Source organism: Aplidium turbinatum, chromosome 3, assembly GCF_918807975.1.
Source record: "Aplidium turbinatum chromosome 3, kaAplTurb1.1, whole genome shotgun sequence".
Classification (NCBI taxonomy): domain Eukaryota; kingdom Metazoa; phylum Chordata; class Ascidiacea; order Aplousobranchia; family Polyclinidae; genus Aplidium; species Aplidium turbinatum.
This window is the reverse complement of record NC_137474.1, coordinates 35565090-35582387: the sequence shown is the minus strand read 5'-3', so window position 1 is coordinate 35582387 and position 17298 is coordinate 35565090. Positions and strand designations below refer to the sequence as shown.

At 36.4% G+C, this 17298-nt stretch overlaps 1 protein-coding gene across 3 annotated transcripts; it reads right to left on the bottom strand.

Moving 5' to 3' along the window:
* Nucleotides 1-1143: 1143 nt before the first annotated feature.
* LOC145766339 (uncharacterized) lies at nt 1144-16927 on the bottom strand. 3 transcript variants are annotated; one of them, XM_082578029.1, is made up of 14 exons: nt 16692-16927; nt 14185-14241; nt 12039-12205; nt 11209-11323; nt 10455-10608; nt 8695-8816; nt 8173-8255; nt 6526-6652; nt 5969-6100; nt 5327-5477; nt 3992-4110; nt 3132-3249; nt 2510-2671; nt 1144-2057 (listed from the first exon to the last, which is right to left on the bottom strand). In XM_082578029.1, exons 1-13 carry the CDS (start codon nt 16836-16838, stop codon nt 2526-2528), a joined length of 1638 nt encoding a protein of 545 aa, XP_082434155.1. In that variant the 5' UTR covers nt 16839-16927; the 3' UTR covers nt 1144-2057; nt 2510-2525. The 3 variants fall into 3 exon arrangements, with proteins under 3 accessions (XP_082434155.1, XP_082434156.1, XP_082434157.1); XM_082578030.1 differs by having other exon boundaries at nt 1144-1792; XM_082578031.1 differs by lacking the exon at nt 14185-14241.
* Nucleotides 16928-17298: the final 371 nt, after the last annotated feature.

The following is a 17298-nucleotide window of genomic DNA, read 5'->3' as shown; positions in this document are numbered from 1 at the left end:
ATCCGCTTTGTAAGAATTTACTGGAAATGATTTCTCTCCTACCGGTAGATTTATTCGTGACTTTCTACAGCCGTAGCATAACTTATTTGTTTTTCAGTTTTGAAAAACACAATGTTTAAAAGGCAGTTGCTCTTGGGTGAACTCTAAACAAGTCGTTGCTTTTTTGTTTGAATAGTCTATGGCAGAAGTCCCAAAGTGCGGCTCATCTCCATTGTAATAAGCTTAAGCTAATGCAAAATCAAAGGACAAAAGTGTTAAACATAATGTTAGATGCTGCCTGTGGTGTAGGCTATTTTCAGATACGTTACAGTTATGTAATAATACTGTTATGGTTTTACTTTTTGTCGCTCTACAACAGCTATGGTCTTTTAGCGACAGGGCTCATTTTTAATTTTATATCAGGTAAGGTTTATATACGATGTTATCACATTATTATCAGACTTATTTTCACTGTCTTATGCAAGAAAAAACATTAATCGGTACCGTTTTGAAAGTCTTCGGTATATTCCCGACCGATATGGTGTTCCTTCTTGAATCGATTGTGTTCATTCTTGCATATAGCGGTGACAATAAGTCAGGTAATAACGTGATGGCATCGTAAACCTGATATAAAATGAGCACTGTCGCTAAAAGACCATAGCAATTGCAGAGCGACAATAAATAAAACGATAACATTATTACTTACTTCTCGCCTTACAATAGAGTGGTAGCTACAAGATGGACTCTGACTGTATGAAGCAAAAACGCATCGAGAATAGGCATAGCCCTCCCCCCATGCATAATAAACATTGGGCAATACCTGTTAGGCTATCTTTTATTTTCGGACTGGGAAAGCTACTATGAAAACTTAATCCTGACAGTTTTCGCATCATTGCAAAGGCTTTGAACCACTGACGAATGGCCGGGAACCGAGATTGACAGAATGAAGTTTCCGATTGTCGAAATGTTGTTGTCGGTGAATTATTCCCTCCACTAGTAGCCGCTGAATGGAGAGCAGTCCTTAAAATGCGTTGCTGAAGCTCACAGCCTGAGAGTCGAACCAGCGCTGGCTTATCTTGCAGTTTCTTTGTTCGCAAAGTCAGGCGCTTAAGCAACTGAGCTATCGGGATTCGAGTTCAATCTTGCAAATAATAACGTGTGAGCTGACACCAGCAAATTTTATTTCACCAAACGTCTGCTTTCCGACAAGTTAACCACATCAAAAAAGAATGCTACAAATTCTACTGACATGGAGCATCGGTAATACTAATCGCTATACATATTATTTATCACAACACTTTTTACAAGTCTTGAAAATTTTGCCGTAGGCTTACTGTAAGGGGAACTTGCAGGTTTATGCATTGTGCAATATTAGTATTTTAAAGGAGTGCAGAAAAATAATAACTTTAACAAAAAAAGTATATGTCAGTTTCACTTGAAAACGATTAACAAAATCGGATAAATATATTGTAGGTCTATTGACAACAATTGAAGCGCATAACATAGAGATGTTACGCAGTTCAGACAGTTTGTTTGGCTTCTAAAATGTCCATGAACCAGTGCAAGGAAGTTCAATGAAACTACATCTCTACCAATTCCACTGAACCACAGCATATCATATTAAGAACAAGATTATTGCATTGATCATAAAATTTCATGATCGTCACACAACTTATATAATGCTCACAGTTAGAAAACAAAACTTTAACAGTGATACAAGCTTTCATCGGCTACTTTTGCCTCTTTTTCTTTGCCAATCAAATTGTATGTTGCTCCTACGTAGTCGAAATAGAGGATCCCAGACAATTTGCAACTACAGTAAAACGCACAATGAGCTTATTGAAAAATATAAATTACATTTACTATACAGTTTCGATGGTTAGTTTGTTTTTGTTTATGATAAAATATTATGAAAAAACATATTTTTAAAACATAAGTACGTAATAAAAATTAAGTGCAATAATTTTTCAAGATCTTAAATTAGAAAAGCTATAAAAATGCATAAACGACTAAACCACAGCGACAGGGGGGGCATGAGTTTGAAAAATTTCCCTGTGCAGAATGTGCCGAGATATCTCCTGAAAATATACAGTTCCAGTAAGCAGTGTGCAAAAACATTTGACAAGAAGTATTTTTATTGTGGAAACAATAAGCATTTATCAGGGCCCAAACAGCAAGTACAAGGCTAAAACAAGTTACTACAATGGGAAGTGGATAGGAATAAACAGTTCAAAAACCTATGGCTTTCTAAGGTGACTCGAAATGACTTCGAATGCTGGGGTATGATACGTTTTGTTGAGAAAATCCATAATACAAAGAAGTCGTTCTACCGGGGGTGTTCAAACGAGTACTTTGTGAGAATTTATGAGGCGGTATCATCGACAAACAAATCAGTCCTTTATCAACTTAATTCACCGTTTGCAGACCTTCCAGGCTTGTTTTAGATCATAAACCCAGACAGCAGATGACGGATTTTGTTGTCTGGGAAGTACCGGATAGGAAAATGTGGTAAATTTAACGAGAAACTTACCCTGGAAAATTGCTGGTTAACCTTCCAATCTCATTAGCTTCGATCTCCTCTTTCTCAGTTTGGCTTGAATAGCTGCTTCCTGCTTGGCTCTAGCAGACTGGTGTTCGCTTTCAAGAACCTGCTTCTGTTGGTCATACGTTGCCATTATGGTATCCAAGTCACCTGGAGTGAAAGATTTGTTGAAAGTTGTTTTTCTTTAATCAAAATCAGTGGTTCCGAAATGTTTTATGGTCATGTACCCGTTTTCAAAAAACCATCAAGCCTGACGTGTGGATAGCTCTATAATTTTTAATAGCTTACAAATTTATTTATTGAAAAATGTTGAGATTGGTTTGCCGCTAGATGGTGCAGTGCACTCGTTTAGATTGCGTTATGATGTTGCTTTGTCCTGTCTCAGAGAACCAGGCCGTGCAAGAGCATTACGCTGTGACTTGTAATCATGGTTGTAGCGTTAAAATAAAAGCTAATCATAAAAGCGACGAGTAAAACAACTCACCCAATACAAAAGCATACCATGTTTTATTCTTCGAGAAAAAATAAACAAAATCGAAGAAATTTAAGAAAAAAGGTAATAGTTTTATTTGGCTGGCAACGTGAAAGAACCAATTTTGCACTAACTCACCAAACAGTTCATTTCTGGACGGAGCAGGAGCCAATTCCTCCAACGTAGCCTTATCCGCTTTCTCCGATTCCGCGGAAGCTAAAGCAAGCGTTGCGGCAGCATCCTCATCCTTTTCATCCTGGATCAGCAAGAAATAGGAAAAATTGAGATATTTTTGTTGTTATGTTGTTGCTAAACAAGGAGCAACGAGTGTCTACCATAGAAACAAGCAATGAAATTTGAATAAAAATCAATAATCAACAGTCAAATGTTAATCAGCTTGAAATCAGCGAGTATCTATTTTATAAAGAGATCAAACCGCTGACCATGAAAATAATTTTTTCATCATCATCATTAATTATTATTATCTTCAATTATTTCATCACAATCTCCTATTTCCATTTTAGAGCAATTGTGACTATGCAATACACAGGTGCACAATTTTCAATGGTGATATCACTACAAAACTTTTCCTCATAAAAATAATTAATCAATAAGTGTGAAAGTAAGAGCTGTCAAGTCTTGTAACTTTGACTACGTGTGGAGTTATAATGTGCTTGAGTGGTTGCTGATTTTTATTATACATTTCACTATGCAAAAGTTGTCTGATTTTCCAATACAAAACCTACAGTGCGCACTATTTAGTAAGCAAGAATTTTTTTTTATCTATTTTGGACATAAAGTCTACGTATGATTGAAAAAAATTTTTGACTTACTTATAGTAATTTTTTTGTTTAAAAAAGTAAATTTTGAATATTTAACTAGATATTTTTCGATTAGACCTACAAAAATTAAAATAAACTTTTCCTGTGAGTGGCATAGTGTTGAAATCAAGTTCAAATAATCTTATATTCGTCACCAAAGATCACTAAGATACGTACGTTTTCAGCTTTAGCCTGTTCGATTTGGTCATCAAGATTTTGAACGTCTTCTAATTTTTCAGCTTGGGCAACACTGGCCAAATCAACTGTCTCCTCAAGGTCTGCATCTATCTCTGGGCCTGGGTGGAAAAGTTAACTTGTAAAGTAATTTGCTTCGAATTCGGAAAATAAAGAGCGGAATGTAGAGCTGAGGCAAGTAGTTCCATAAACAACTTGATGTTTTTATAAGCAAAAAGGTTTTAATGCTCGATCAATTTCAGTAACAAATACACAACTTAAAAACGACAAAATCCATGTTTGCAAATGTTTCGAAAACTAAAATTTTTAGTATCATCATTGACTCAATTTGCAGCACTGACGATAAAAAAGTTTGTTTTTTAAACGTTTGCAAACAATGAGTTTGATTTCTGGTTTTTAGGCTTAGTAGTTTTTACTCAGATTGACAAAAAAATCCGTTGGTAATTTTTTCTTTAATTGAAAACTTAATGGACGCTCTTGGTTTATGCCGATTGAGCACTTTACTGGTGGCACCTTGCTGTGCAGTACGCAAAGCTCACTGCTTGCAGTTTAAGCAGTTTGGCAAGGTTGGCGGTAGTACCATTTTTGGAGCTTGGGTTCCACAAATGGGAAAACGTCACACGGAGGTATATATCTCCGTGGCCATACCCAGTGTACATACTGCACTGAGGAGGCCGAAAGGCCGAAACGGTGTGCCACTGTCTGCAGTTAAAGTTAAATCTATATTCTTCCAATCTACACCCAAATCAAGCTTCTGGAGTTCAGTCATGTAAGGAATATCATGAGATGGCGGTAGAAAGTTAACTACTTACAGCTTTGTATTGCATTGGTGCATGGCCACCTGGATATGCGGCCTGATTTGTCACATTTTGCAGATTCTAATTGCCGCTACTGGTAGTGTTTGACTGACATTTTCTGAGATTTTTTTACCTTTTGCTGTCTCTTGATGATATAAAAGCTTTTTGTTGCCTTGGGGAAGCAATGGCGAATGAGAAAAAGTAAGCTGAAAAACGCTCAATCAGACTGTTATTGAAAATTAACAGTCTGACTAAAATTTTCGAAATCAAATTGTCTTTGTTTTTCAACATCTGATGCTGTTAAAACCTATTGTGTCATCTGGGGAAAATAGTAAAGAAAGCGTAAAAATAGAACGTTTAGAAAAATTCATTCAAACAGTGGATAAAAATTGGCAAAATCTGGAAATTTCTGCAAAATGTGACAAATCAAGCCGTATCTCTAGATAGCCATGATTGGTGCAATCCCACAAACATAATTTTGCAAACGTTTCTGTCAGGATTTAAAAACAAAGCTATTTACCATCAGACCAGGTTATATCCATTGTTTTCCCAGTATCTTCCTCCACTTTCTTTTTCATCAAACTCACTCTTTCTTTCCTCAGGGAGGCGCGGCATTCGTTACACTTCATACGAATCTGTGCCAGATCCTGTGAGATCCGCTGATCGATCACCTGGAAAAGCAAATCATCTGCTTTCATTGTTTGCTTTCAGTGCAAGCAAGTATTTGTATCAGCGTTTTTTCTTGTTTTGAATATTTCCATGAAATGTCATAATCCTGAGCATGAACACATTGAAATCATGGTAAAAATGTGTTATTTTTTTGGAAGATGATATCAACTAAATATGATACGAAACCTAATAAAAGCTCTCTGGTCTTGAAATTTAAACTCAGGCAAGCAGTCTGATTGAAGCAGGGGACCATTTCATAACGGAAAAGATAGGCAAATGGTTACTCAAACACAATCAGTTCACAAACCTTAGTTTAATAAAAGCTTAATAAAACTAGGGTTGGTAAAATGAAGACGTTATAGATTAAGAATGTACCTAAACATTCTCATTTTAAAACTCCTCTAATTACGTCGAAAAAGAAGACTTGAACGGTGAGTGTAGGTATAATGTAGCTAATATCATAGTCTGTAGCGAAATCCATGCGAGAGCTTACATTTTTGATCCACTTTTGCAACATTATGGATCTTGCACTGGAAGTTTGGTAGACTTGCATGGCATGATGATGTCTATCCCGAGTGGTGCCGTCGATGAAGATGTAAGTGATGGCTTTATTTAGGGTTGCCACCTAAAAATAAAACATTCTGTAAAGTTTTAGTATTTTCACACCTGAAAGTCGAAAACGGTAGCCTATAGGTAAACATACAATGTAAAATGATGAATTTTGTCGCCATGGACTGTAGAATCATACAAAGTGGAACAAGTGTAGGACTGTAGGTGTATGATTTGTTACTTGTCATATGCTACCGGGAAGCGCCTTTCAGAGAGCAACCAAAACCATACAGTATCATCATAACAGTACAAGCTTCATATCAGTTTTGTAAATCACACACTATTTCTGTTAGTATCTATTTACCCAAAAGTTACAATTCATTTAAGAAAATGACAAGCATTTCATTACACCTTATTTTCAACGATAAACATTTAGAGCCAGAAAATCGAAAAATAGACAAACCTCCGTCAAAAAAACACAGCAGCAAACACACCACCTACCTCGCTAGAATCGCAGTAAGGAAGCCTGACAGGGCTGAGGTATCGCTGGGCGCTGGTGAGATTTCTCGCTGCAGCGATGAGATGGTTGCGTGTTTCACCAATGGCTTGTATGCGGACCAACTGTGTGCTGCAGGTAAGAATAATAATAAAAAGAAGTAAAACTTATGGGAAGATGTTTAAAGGAGTAACCCGTTTGATCACTTATCTGTAAAAAAAAAATAAGAAAAAGTGCAATATTTAATTACAAATTAAAAAGGGGTTTGACACATTTAACCTTAAATAAACGTAAAGTTTTTAAGGGATCCACGTAAAGCAGATACTTATGCGTCGAAAATTTAAGAAAAAAATAGGTAGAATACCTTAACATATTAACGTCCACTTTGTAGAGTACAAGTCAATTCAAAGAGAAACAAGAATTTATTTGCTAAACTTCCATGTAAGATCAACTACAGCATTAATAGTTTTCAAAGTTTTTCTGGTCCAGCTTGAAATTATCGTGTTGCAGATCGCGATTTCGGGTATTAAACCCTCTTCAGTACAACTTTATCAACAGCATAGTACAGTAAAATTTGCAGCAGTTCACTTTAGAAAATAACAAAATTGTTATGTGGTTGCCAAGAAACGAATTAGTCTGCGAAATTAGTCTACGAGCAGTAATAATGACAATTTTTATGTAAAATATGAAGGTAATTGGGTCATACAATGTTCAAAGAAAATACATTACAAGCATTCCGGGAAGTATTTAAATTCTAACAACAAAAATGGGGGTCAGTCAGAGAACAAGGGAAAATTGTCACATTTTTTCTAACAACTTCCAAACTGAAGCTTAGCCAGTTGCAGGCTGACTCTTTTAATGTTGTATAATTTTTTACAAAGGCTATTATGAAGTTATGTTGTGGTTACAGGGATCGTGTGACTAATGTAAAAAGTTTTGTGTTGCCAGTTGATTAAATTGTATCAAAAATAAAATAAAATCATTTCTTTTAGAAAAGGCCTATTATGTTTTGTTCGGAATGCCTTTTTTTAAATCCTAATTTTTGCAGATTCACACAAATGCTTTTATCTGATAAAGTACCCCCGGCTGTCGACGTCTGCGGTTGGTAGTTTAGGGGTTCTTGCCTTCAGTACCATTGCCCTCAGAATCCCTCAGTTGATTGTGTGTTGAGAAGAGCGCTGGAGTTGCGAGTGGAGGGTTGTAGAAAACAGGAAAGACCCAAGAAAACGTGGAAAACGTTTCAAGCCGACCTTGCTGCTTTCCTCCTCAACCGCTCAAGGCTTGACAAGAGAAGACGCTTTAGACAGGTCGATGTGGAGGCAGGGTGTGAAGGCGATTGCGATAATTGGAGGTGAATCCGGTCACCCTCGGTAACGGGGACGTCACCGGATTACAGCTGGACTACTATGACTACAGATTATGGTCAACTAACCCATACAGCAAAATCCGTCATTTTGCATTGGTTCAACGTCTGCAGACGTAGTCTGTAGATGTTGAACTTGTATACTCGTCTGCAGACGTTGAATCCATGTAAAAATGACGGATTTTGCTGCATGGAAGAGTAGCTGCCACTTTGAAGCAATTTAAAAAGAAAACATCAAAATCTTAACGTTAAAGCAACGTGAATTGGAACTTGGATTGCCAGAACTTACTTTCCCTTGTTAGATATTTGTTGGATATCGAACCATCTTCTGCAAGAGAACTTCAATTGCTCTGAAGCCGTTTTGACCAACGCCTGAAACGTAACTCTTCAACATGATGCAATGCGATGTTGAAACAATGTAAACAGACAATTTTTTTGCTTGGATTCTTTTTGTTACCACAGTTTCGGCCATTGCAGCATGCAAATTTATGATGATATCAAAAAGTGATACCAGAAGTCCTTGGTACAACATGCTTGACATCTTATATTTTACGTAAGCTGCAGCGAAAATTATATTACTTTTAGTCTTAAGCAACCCTATCACATATATACGAAGTTGTAACATTAAAGCACAAAGAAAATAATTACAGTGAAGTTAGCTATAACCCAGCAAGAAAATTTGGTTCATTTTACATTGATTCAACGTCTGTATAAGTTAAGCATCAATGCAAAAATGGCCAATTTTGCTAGTTGCAAAGCTGGTAGTGCAATAAATAACTAGTGTCGATCAAATTGTTAATACAATTCAGACCTCCGCATTCCTCCACTTCTCCATCGTCATCCTGATGTTTCTGTGCTTCTCCTCCATCTTATCTAGCTCTCCTTCCAGCTCATCCTCCAGCGTGCTCCCGTAAGTTCCTCCAAAGATGCTTTCTGCAAGAAAAACAAAACAACAGTTCATATCGCTAAAACAAGGCTACAAAATAAATTTTTTAAGACACACTTTGCGAAAGCATGTCAGTATATCATGTCAGTTCAAAACCCAATTCTCGTATAAATGCTAAGCAATAGACACAAGCTTTTAATGACTTCTCAGCAAGCTTGTGCGAGTGAATTGGTAACAAACCGTACAAAAAGTGTTCGCGTTTCATTCAGTACCCGAGAAGCAACAAAGTTTGTGTTAATTACGTCATCAACTATAAAAACACAATCCTGTCGTCAAAACGGTTGCAAGGCAAGTGCGCTAACCCAGACAGCAAACCAACCGTTTTTACATTGATCCAACGTCTGCAGCTGTTGAATCAATGTAAAATAAACGGCTGATTTGCAGTCTGGGAACATAAGAAACATGTAAGCTTATCTAGCTAGAACACCTCGTCGCCAAGGAAAACTAAACAATAAGACAAAGAACAATCCAAACAAAACCACCGCCATTCAGCCATTGTGTAGTCAGTATTATTGTTCAGTTCCTTTCAGTAATGACTTTTTATTAACATGAATTAGAAAGGCAAAGAAAAACTGACGAGAAGAACTTTTTTTATATTTTACTCGGTATTTTTTGAGACTATCTACTAACAACCTGCCATAAAAATAGGCAAATATTTCCATGGCGAGATGTTTTTCACCGACATCGATAAAACAAGGTAAAATGTTTATTATTTTTAAAACCGTCCTACAGAAAATTATTACAACCATCACTTGTTAAATAAATGAAAGCCTTCAACAGTATTGGTGCTGCCATGAACAGAAGTATTTACAATTCTAAATACATCATGAGTAAAAGATAAACTCATGCTTGCAACCGGAGTTTCCTTTTCAAAAAAGGTCATTTTTTTAAAAGCATCTCTATTTTTTATCTTCATCTAGTTTTGTTTTCTAAAGTGCCGGTTTTACGAGGAATCTCTACACTCGTAAACTTCACTACAAATGACTGGCTATGTTCACATCATAAGCCTATCTAAAAACCAACAATCTACATAAAAAAATTAGTTGCGCAATCGAGTGGGTAGACAGTACATTTTTTGTACGGCGGACACTGTTCCATACTTCTCAACATGCCGAGTCATGGTGAGATATTCAATTACAAAGTGATATCCAATTTCACATATAACAACTATTTTCGTCAAGCACCCAACGTGCACCCAATATCTACAGTACCCTACTAGTCGCTTTTGAAGAGCTTGATAGAATATCCAGGGTAAAGGTTTCAATTTGTATTGCCGATATGTCACCAGACTCGTAAGATAAAAATAAGTCTCTTGCTAAATGCGCTGTCACTAAATCTCTTTTGATCGTTGTGTGTGTTGGTTGTTTTGCTTCAAATTTGACATAATTCAATCAATGTTTATTAAATACACAAGTCACTACGGCTACTTAAAAAAACATTCAGGCGATTTCAAAAGTGTGTATAGCCTATTCGGTATTTTTGTTAAATAATTTCACTGCAGTAGAACTTTTTTTTACTGAAATGAAAAACTTTAACACTGTTGGCAAATAATACAAAAAGTAATTCAGACGCAGCTAGCATTATGTACTGTAAACTTTGTTCATTCAATGTAGTTTACCGCTTACCAAGTAGCGCATCTTGCTTTGCATATTGAGCTAGAAGGTCGTTCTTTTCCCTCTTCAAACGGTCAACCTCTACACTTAGCTGAGAACTAAGTTCTTGCAGCTTGACCAGTCGTTGGTAGCAGTTCTCCTGCTCTGTCTTTGCTTGGATGAATTCCTGAAGACATAAATTTCAATGTAAGATGATAGAGAACAACAGGTGGAACAAAAATGACAATATATGATAAGAATTTGTCCACCCGTTAGCTCTGTGGCTAAGCACCCGACTTAGTACAAGAAGAAACCTCAATCAAGCGTCGGTGGTCTGGCTTTCGGGGTGGGCGAGGAATATTCTATTAGAGGCTTCCTTCGTCCACGGATAAAGATTTAAATCAACCAAAACGAAATCGGTAACTGATAATACTAAATGTTCCACAATCTACTGCAACACAAAATTCTTAAAAAAAGCCATATAATCGTACAGTAAATTTAAGTAAAAGAACCACTACAAAGACTTAAATTTTTCGTCGTGTAGAGACACTTGAACTTTGGTTATCACAAACTTAAGTCCAACGTTTTACAAATAACTACCGTACGTCTGCATTTCTTCGTTGTGTTTCTAACAAATGCCATTCCATACCTCTCTCACGACGCTATCAATTATAATTGATAAAGCATAGAAAATAAAGCTTGTTATCGTTCTCATCACTTCGTGATATCTTAAATGCTCCTATTTAACTAGATGTAGGCTAAAACAGTTAAATATGGAATGTTTTACCTCCTCTTCTTTAGAAAATTGTGCTTCGAAGTCATGTTGGGAAGAAAAGTATTTGGAGACAGAATCGCTTTGAGCAAGTGTTTGCATTTTGCTGACGTCTTGAAATTCTTTTTTACTGAAATCATATTGAAAGCTGTTTCACTTAAATGCACAAAAATGCCTAAAAAAATCGAATCACTTCTATAATCAGGCTACATGTATTCTGTCATTTACTTTTATTAAGATTTAACATTGCTGCAGACAACTGGTCGACTCTGGTGTTTCAAGATCAGTTCTCCCTGTTCAAGTCCGCCCCGATAGCTCAATCGGTTAACGCGCTTGGTTAACGCGCTTGAGCAACGCACGTTAAGGACTGCTCTCCATTCAGCGGCATCTAATGGATGGAATAATTCCCAAGCAACAAGACTTCAACAATCGGAAACTTCACTTTGTCAATCTCGGTGACCGGCCTGCGTCAGTGATTCAAAGCCTCTACAAGTATGCGAAACTGTCAGGATTAAGCTCTGCAAGAAGCTTTCCCAGTTCGAGGATAAAGATTCAATCAATCAATCAAGATAAAGACTCTTTGAAACAAAATAAAGAATCGTCTTCAGCACACCTTTTAGGCTACCATAATTAAAATATAATCAGGCAGATAAGGCTACTAAAAGTAGGCTTAATCAATTGTATTTCTTTAAACATTGAACAAGGTAATTACCCACATAATGTACGATGCTGTGAAGAAGTACAATTAAATCTTTAAGATTCCAGCTTAATAAAGACGGTAAGTGATTAGATGTGAACAAAGACATTGGCACAGATTTGATATAAATATCTATGTAAATGTATACGTTTTGGCATCCAGCATTGTATATTGTTGGTTCAATTCAGTGATGTCGTTCTGCAATTGATTTTGCCTCGCAATTTCTGCAGCCAGACGTGCTAGAATGTTCTTCTGTTCCATTTCAGTGATCACAACACTTAAAGCTTGGAAGTTTCTCACCATATCTTCTGTTATCTTCAAAGAAAAATTAGACTGCGATCACTGCATCAAAAACGCGGCAAAATGCAGTAAGATTTGCAGAAATAATGTAACACATGCTGAGAACAGTGCATACTCAGAGAGCAAATCAGTCATTTTTTACATTGATTCTTAGACGTTGAATCAATGTATAAAGCGACTGATTTGTTGTCTGGATACGAACTGTACGCTACTGCATTTAATTGGAATTTAAGAAACAGCCACTAACAGGAAAGTAAGAGAATATATAGAAACAACACTTCTAAGTTTTTTCAGCTGGTACAGTTCTCCCTGTTTAAGTTTGATAGTTTTATTTTTTGCGTAATGTTTTCATCTATTTACAGTTTGAAAAAATAAAGAAAGTTAGTAATGCCGATACTTTAATGTAACACTTATGCAAATATAGACTAAGGTAGGAACATAGGTTTCAGCATATACAGAACTTATAATACAGCACAAATTCAATCAGCTATACAAATAAGCAACACAAACATTGCTAGTATAAGTTAAGAATATAAAATCTGCAACGGCGTTTATAAAATCTACATTTGCGTTGTTACCATTGTTAGTTGAACTACTACACCAATCTAGATAAAATTAAAAATTCACCCATACAAGCACTATAGCATCTTATAGTCCGGCAAAAGTACGACTGAACCTGGAAATTTTATGTAAAGTTTTTTTTTTATTGATTTTGGTAGCCTAGGGTCTACTTTTTCAGAATCTGCCGGGTGCACTCCGTGCATCCTTGAGCGTTTTGAGAAATTCAAGACGGCGTCCAAAATGTCTGCCGTTTCAGATAACTCCCTATAACTCAGTTAGTATTTGACCTAGGATGATAATTTTGGTGTCTAACCATGTTTCGAGGGGCAAGGAATCCATTGAAACTATTTATTTGACAGGTTGGGGATTGCATTGTCATGTAGAAATGCAATAATGCCGCCAATAGGGCTGCCATATTACAAAATTCAAACAAAAACAAACAAATTCGCTTGTATTTGGTCTAGAATGATAATTTTGGTGTCTCTCCATACCAAAATCAATAAAAAAAAACTTTACATAAAATTTCCAGGTTTTGCCAAAAATTGGATTTGGCAACCGGACTATTATGTTAGAAATTTAGAATCAACAAAAAAATACATTACTGGTATCCTTTCACTTTTTTGCAACAGTAGTTTTTTAAATGAACGTTACTAGTTGTGTTGTTTCGTTAAAGCATACTCAGTGTGACATCTGACAATTATTTTTGAAATATTTCTACTGAATGCAACAATTTTTTCTTCAGGCTTAATCTTGATAGTTTTGATAATTAGAAAGTCGTTGCTGCTTCAACCTCTGGGGCAGAGGGTCTATCTTTTATTACCCCGATTGTCAATGCTTCTCTTGACAACACCGCAAGGCTACTAAAAAACAGCCAGCCTTTGGAATCATTAATTAGGCTACGTCTAAAACAAGCAGAACTTGTGCTGCATTTGGTGGGCGAGTTAAATGTCATGTGTGTACATAAAAGTAGCACTTGTCCAGTATGGACAACTTCAAAAAATCTGTATTATAAAATTACCAGAGATACAAAAACTTGTTGGAGCAGGATACATTGTTTGAAGATAGTTGAATAATATAGGACTAACTTGTGACAAACAAATTCAAAACTAAGGAGTATGAACTTTATTTAAAAACCAAGCATAAAAGCAATAGGTCTATAGTTTGTTCATCAAAAAACCACAACTTTGAAATATTAAAATCTTAGACACAGTGAGAAAGTTACTTTCTAGGTATTCATACTTCTATTGTTACTTGTTTTGTTATTATCATACAAAAGAAATAATACAGAATTTTACACTAATAAATAACACAGCACATTGCTAAAGGTTAATGATACAAAATGTACAAGTAAACTATAGTTAAGCTACTGTATCATATATAAAAAACATCATTAGTGGCTCTGTTGACTACACTTCACAAAGTTGCAAATAAACCTCCAGTGCTTCATTTGTTTTTGGAATAGAAAATCCTACAGGAACGTTGTGTGGAACCTAAAGATCATCGCTGATATGAAATATGTGCCAAAACAGCAAATATTGACAGGTCTGAAATTTGACTAATCACAAAATATTTAGCAAAATGGCTTAATTTGAATGGAAAACAATCTTTCTGCCAAAACTAATATTGTGTCAACATCTCAGGCGTGTGTTGATAACCAAGAAGAATGCTCCCTTCTTTACAAAACATAATGTAAGCTTGAATTTGCAACGCTAATTCAAGCTAATTCAATTTGGAAATTTCCACGTTGTCATATACATGCATAGCAATGGTAATACATTCACAGATTGTGAGAAGTGACATCTTTTAACATCACCAAACAAGTTTACACTGATACTATTTATTGAAAACAAAATATTTATAATTAATTAAACTTACTTTTCTGTTAAGAAAAATATCGTTTTTAAAATGTATATATTATAGCTAAGGTTAAGCGGCCGCCTTCTCGGGAAACGTGCTCGTGGCAGACAAAGAACAACATTTATATCTAATTTCAATACATCAATCAGCCAACCAAGAACACTTTGGGACACTGCGCGACAAAGGGAACACTGGAAAAATTTACGAACTGAGCATCTAGTTCATCAAAGGCCGCATCGGCTATGATACTGTTGATTGATGATTATAGCTAAAAGAGTGCTCAATGCTAAGCAGAGCAAACAAACCACTCTTTGTCAAAGCAACCTTAAAGGTCTGTCATCCTGACAAGGATTCTATAAGTTTGTTGTTGTTTTTCTTTGGGATCAAGGACTGATCGTTTTACCACCCTGGAGATTCTTTAAAATGTTTTTATTCGCAGTTATTTACCAAATTTGTTATTTTACCTAGTTATTTACCTATTTTACCTCACGAAATAACCTCTTGAGAAGCCTAGCAGGAACAGGATGGGGCGCCCGAGCATCAACCTTGCGTACAAGTGCACTAGCCTTGGTCTACAGCTCAGCCGAATATGCCTCAGCTGTGTGGAACCGCAGCAGACACACAAAAAAGATAGATGTATGCACTAACGACACCTTGCGCATCATCACTAGCTGTCTCCGCCCCACACCTACTGCCTATCTGCCAACTTTGGCTGGCATTGCTCCTGCTCACGTTCGTAGGGAAGAAGCCTCTCACAAACTGGCTTTGCATGCGAGACTCGATCCTCAACACCTTCTCCACAGTCACTCACAAACAAATGGACCAGTCAGACCTCAACGCCTATCATCAAGGCGCCCATTCCATCGATATGCTACACAACTTGTGGATAAGAACTTCAGCTGCATGGAGACATGGGCCCAGGAATGGAACGAGCTGCCACATATCCCTCCCCAGTTTTCAGTTATACCAGCACTCTCCATCCTTCCTGGAGCAGACCTCTCAAGAAAGGCATGGGTCACATTGAACAGGATCAGATGTGACGTTGGCTGCACTGGAGCTAATCTGTTTAGGTGGGGGTTGTATAATTCGCTGATATGTGTCTGCGGAGCGGTAGAACAAACAATGCAACACATACTCCATGAATGTTCCATCTTACGGCCCCCAAGTGGAGATCACTGGTATTCGACAACTGGACCCAACTACCGTATCTTGGCTGCACGAGGAGGCATTGCCAATCTAAGCTACTACACGTCAAACAAGAGAACAGAGAACCAAATTTGAATCCCAGATACCTCCAACAGGTGTATGTAGGAATCAAATTGTGATCCCTCGCCACATACAACGAGCAAAAATAAACTGTTGACCAAGTCATTTTTAATGTCTTTGTGCCAAACCTGGTCCATCGGGTTTTCCAATCTGACCTGCCAGATGTTTCTAAAAATTAGTGCATCAATTCATTTTTTTCTTGAAATTTGGCCCAAACTTTAAGATTGCATATGTTCTAAAGGCCAGATGGGGGCAGCGGATAGTGTTCCTGTGAGCCAAACTTTGGGCATCGCTGTTCTAAATGTATTATAACCAAATAAAACCTACAATACAGAAATACTGGAAAAGCTACTCTGCTATGGGTTTCCACAGCCTCCTTTAAAATTAAAAAATGAGTCTAGTCCAATAAAAGAGCCCTTTTCACACTAAAATAAGTAAAAACTTTTGAGCTTTTAATAACAAAAGCTCATAAGGTTGTTTTGATAAAAAAAATTATTTCACTTTTCAGAATTAAAACATTCAAAAACTAATTCATTTTTCTTCTTTCTTTACCACAAAAGCATACTTGTGTTTACCCGCTTTTCACAATGTCATATGCATTCTATTTAGCATAATTTTTCTGAAAAGACAATGTCTCTGGTAAACGAAGTCAAAAATAAAACATGTGGAAAATGTAGTTTATATCATGATTGTATTGGTTGGACAATAACAAGTCCTTGCCTTTTATGCACTGTGGCCATACAATTCCCTACTTTCAATATGATTATTTGCCATCCTGGAGACAAATTATTTGTAGAAGCAATAAACTACAGTATACCTGCTTGGGAGCACTTTGCTGTTGAAAATTGATGACAGTTTGAGGTTGAACAACTTGTTGTGGTAGCACGACAGATTGTGGATATGATCTTGTGACAACACTTTGATGGGCTGTGACAGGAGGATAACTGCTTTGTCCACATCCCATGATTGCTGGTTAATCAGACTAATACCAAAATATTAACAAATGTTTATGAAAATAACAAATATATTCTGACTTATACCTACGTATCTTAAACTGTCTATCAATAAAAAGTAAAACTCTCCAGTCTCCAGTGAAAATGTGACCAGTGGCATACAGTAACCATTTTTTTTTTTAGGGGGGGGGGTATTTTTTCTTTTTCAGCAGTCTTTAAACACACACTAAGTTTTGAAATTTGCTTGCTCAATAGCTTTTCACATCAAATTAAAATAAACTGATGTGATATGATATAAAAAGTCATTATGTGAATCAAGCATACAGTTCAAACTTTCAAAAAAATGTGAAAACCCAAAAAAACGGTCACCGTACGCCATTGAATGTCACTAATATCTGAAACAATATATTATACATAAAATAAAATATACATAAAAATTGAATTCTACTTTGAACAAACAAAAGTTTTCAC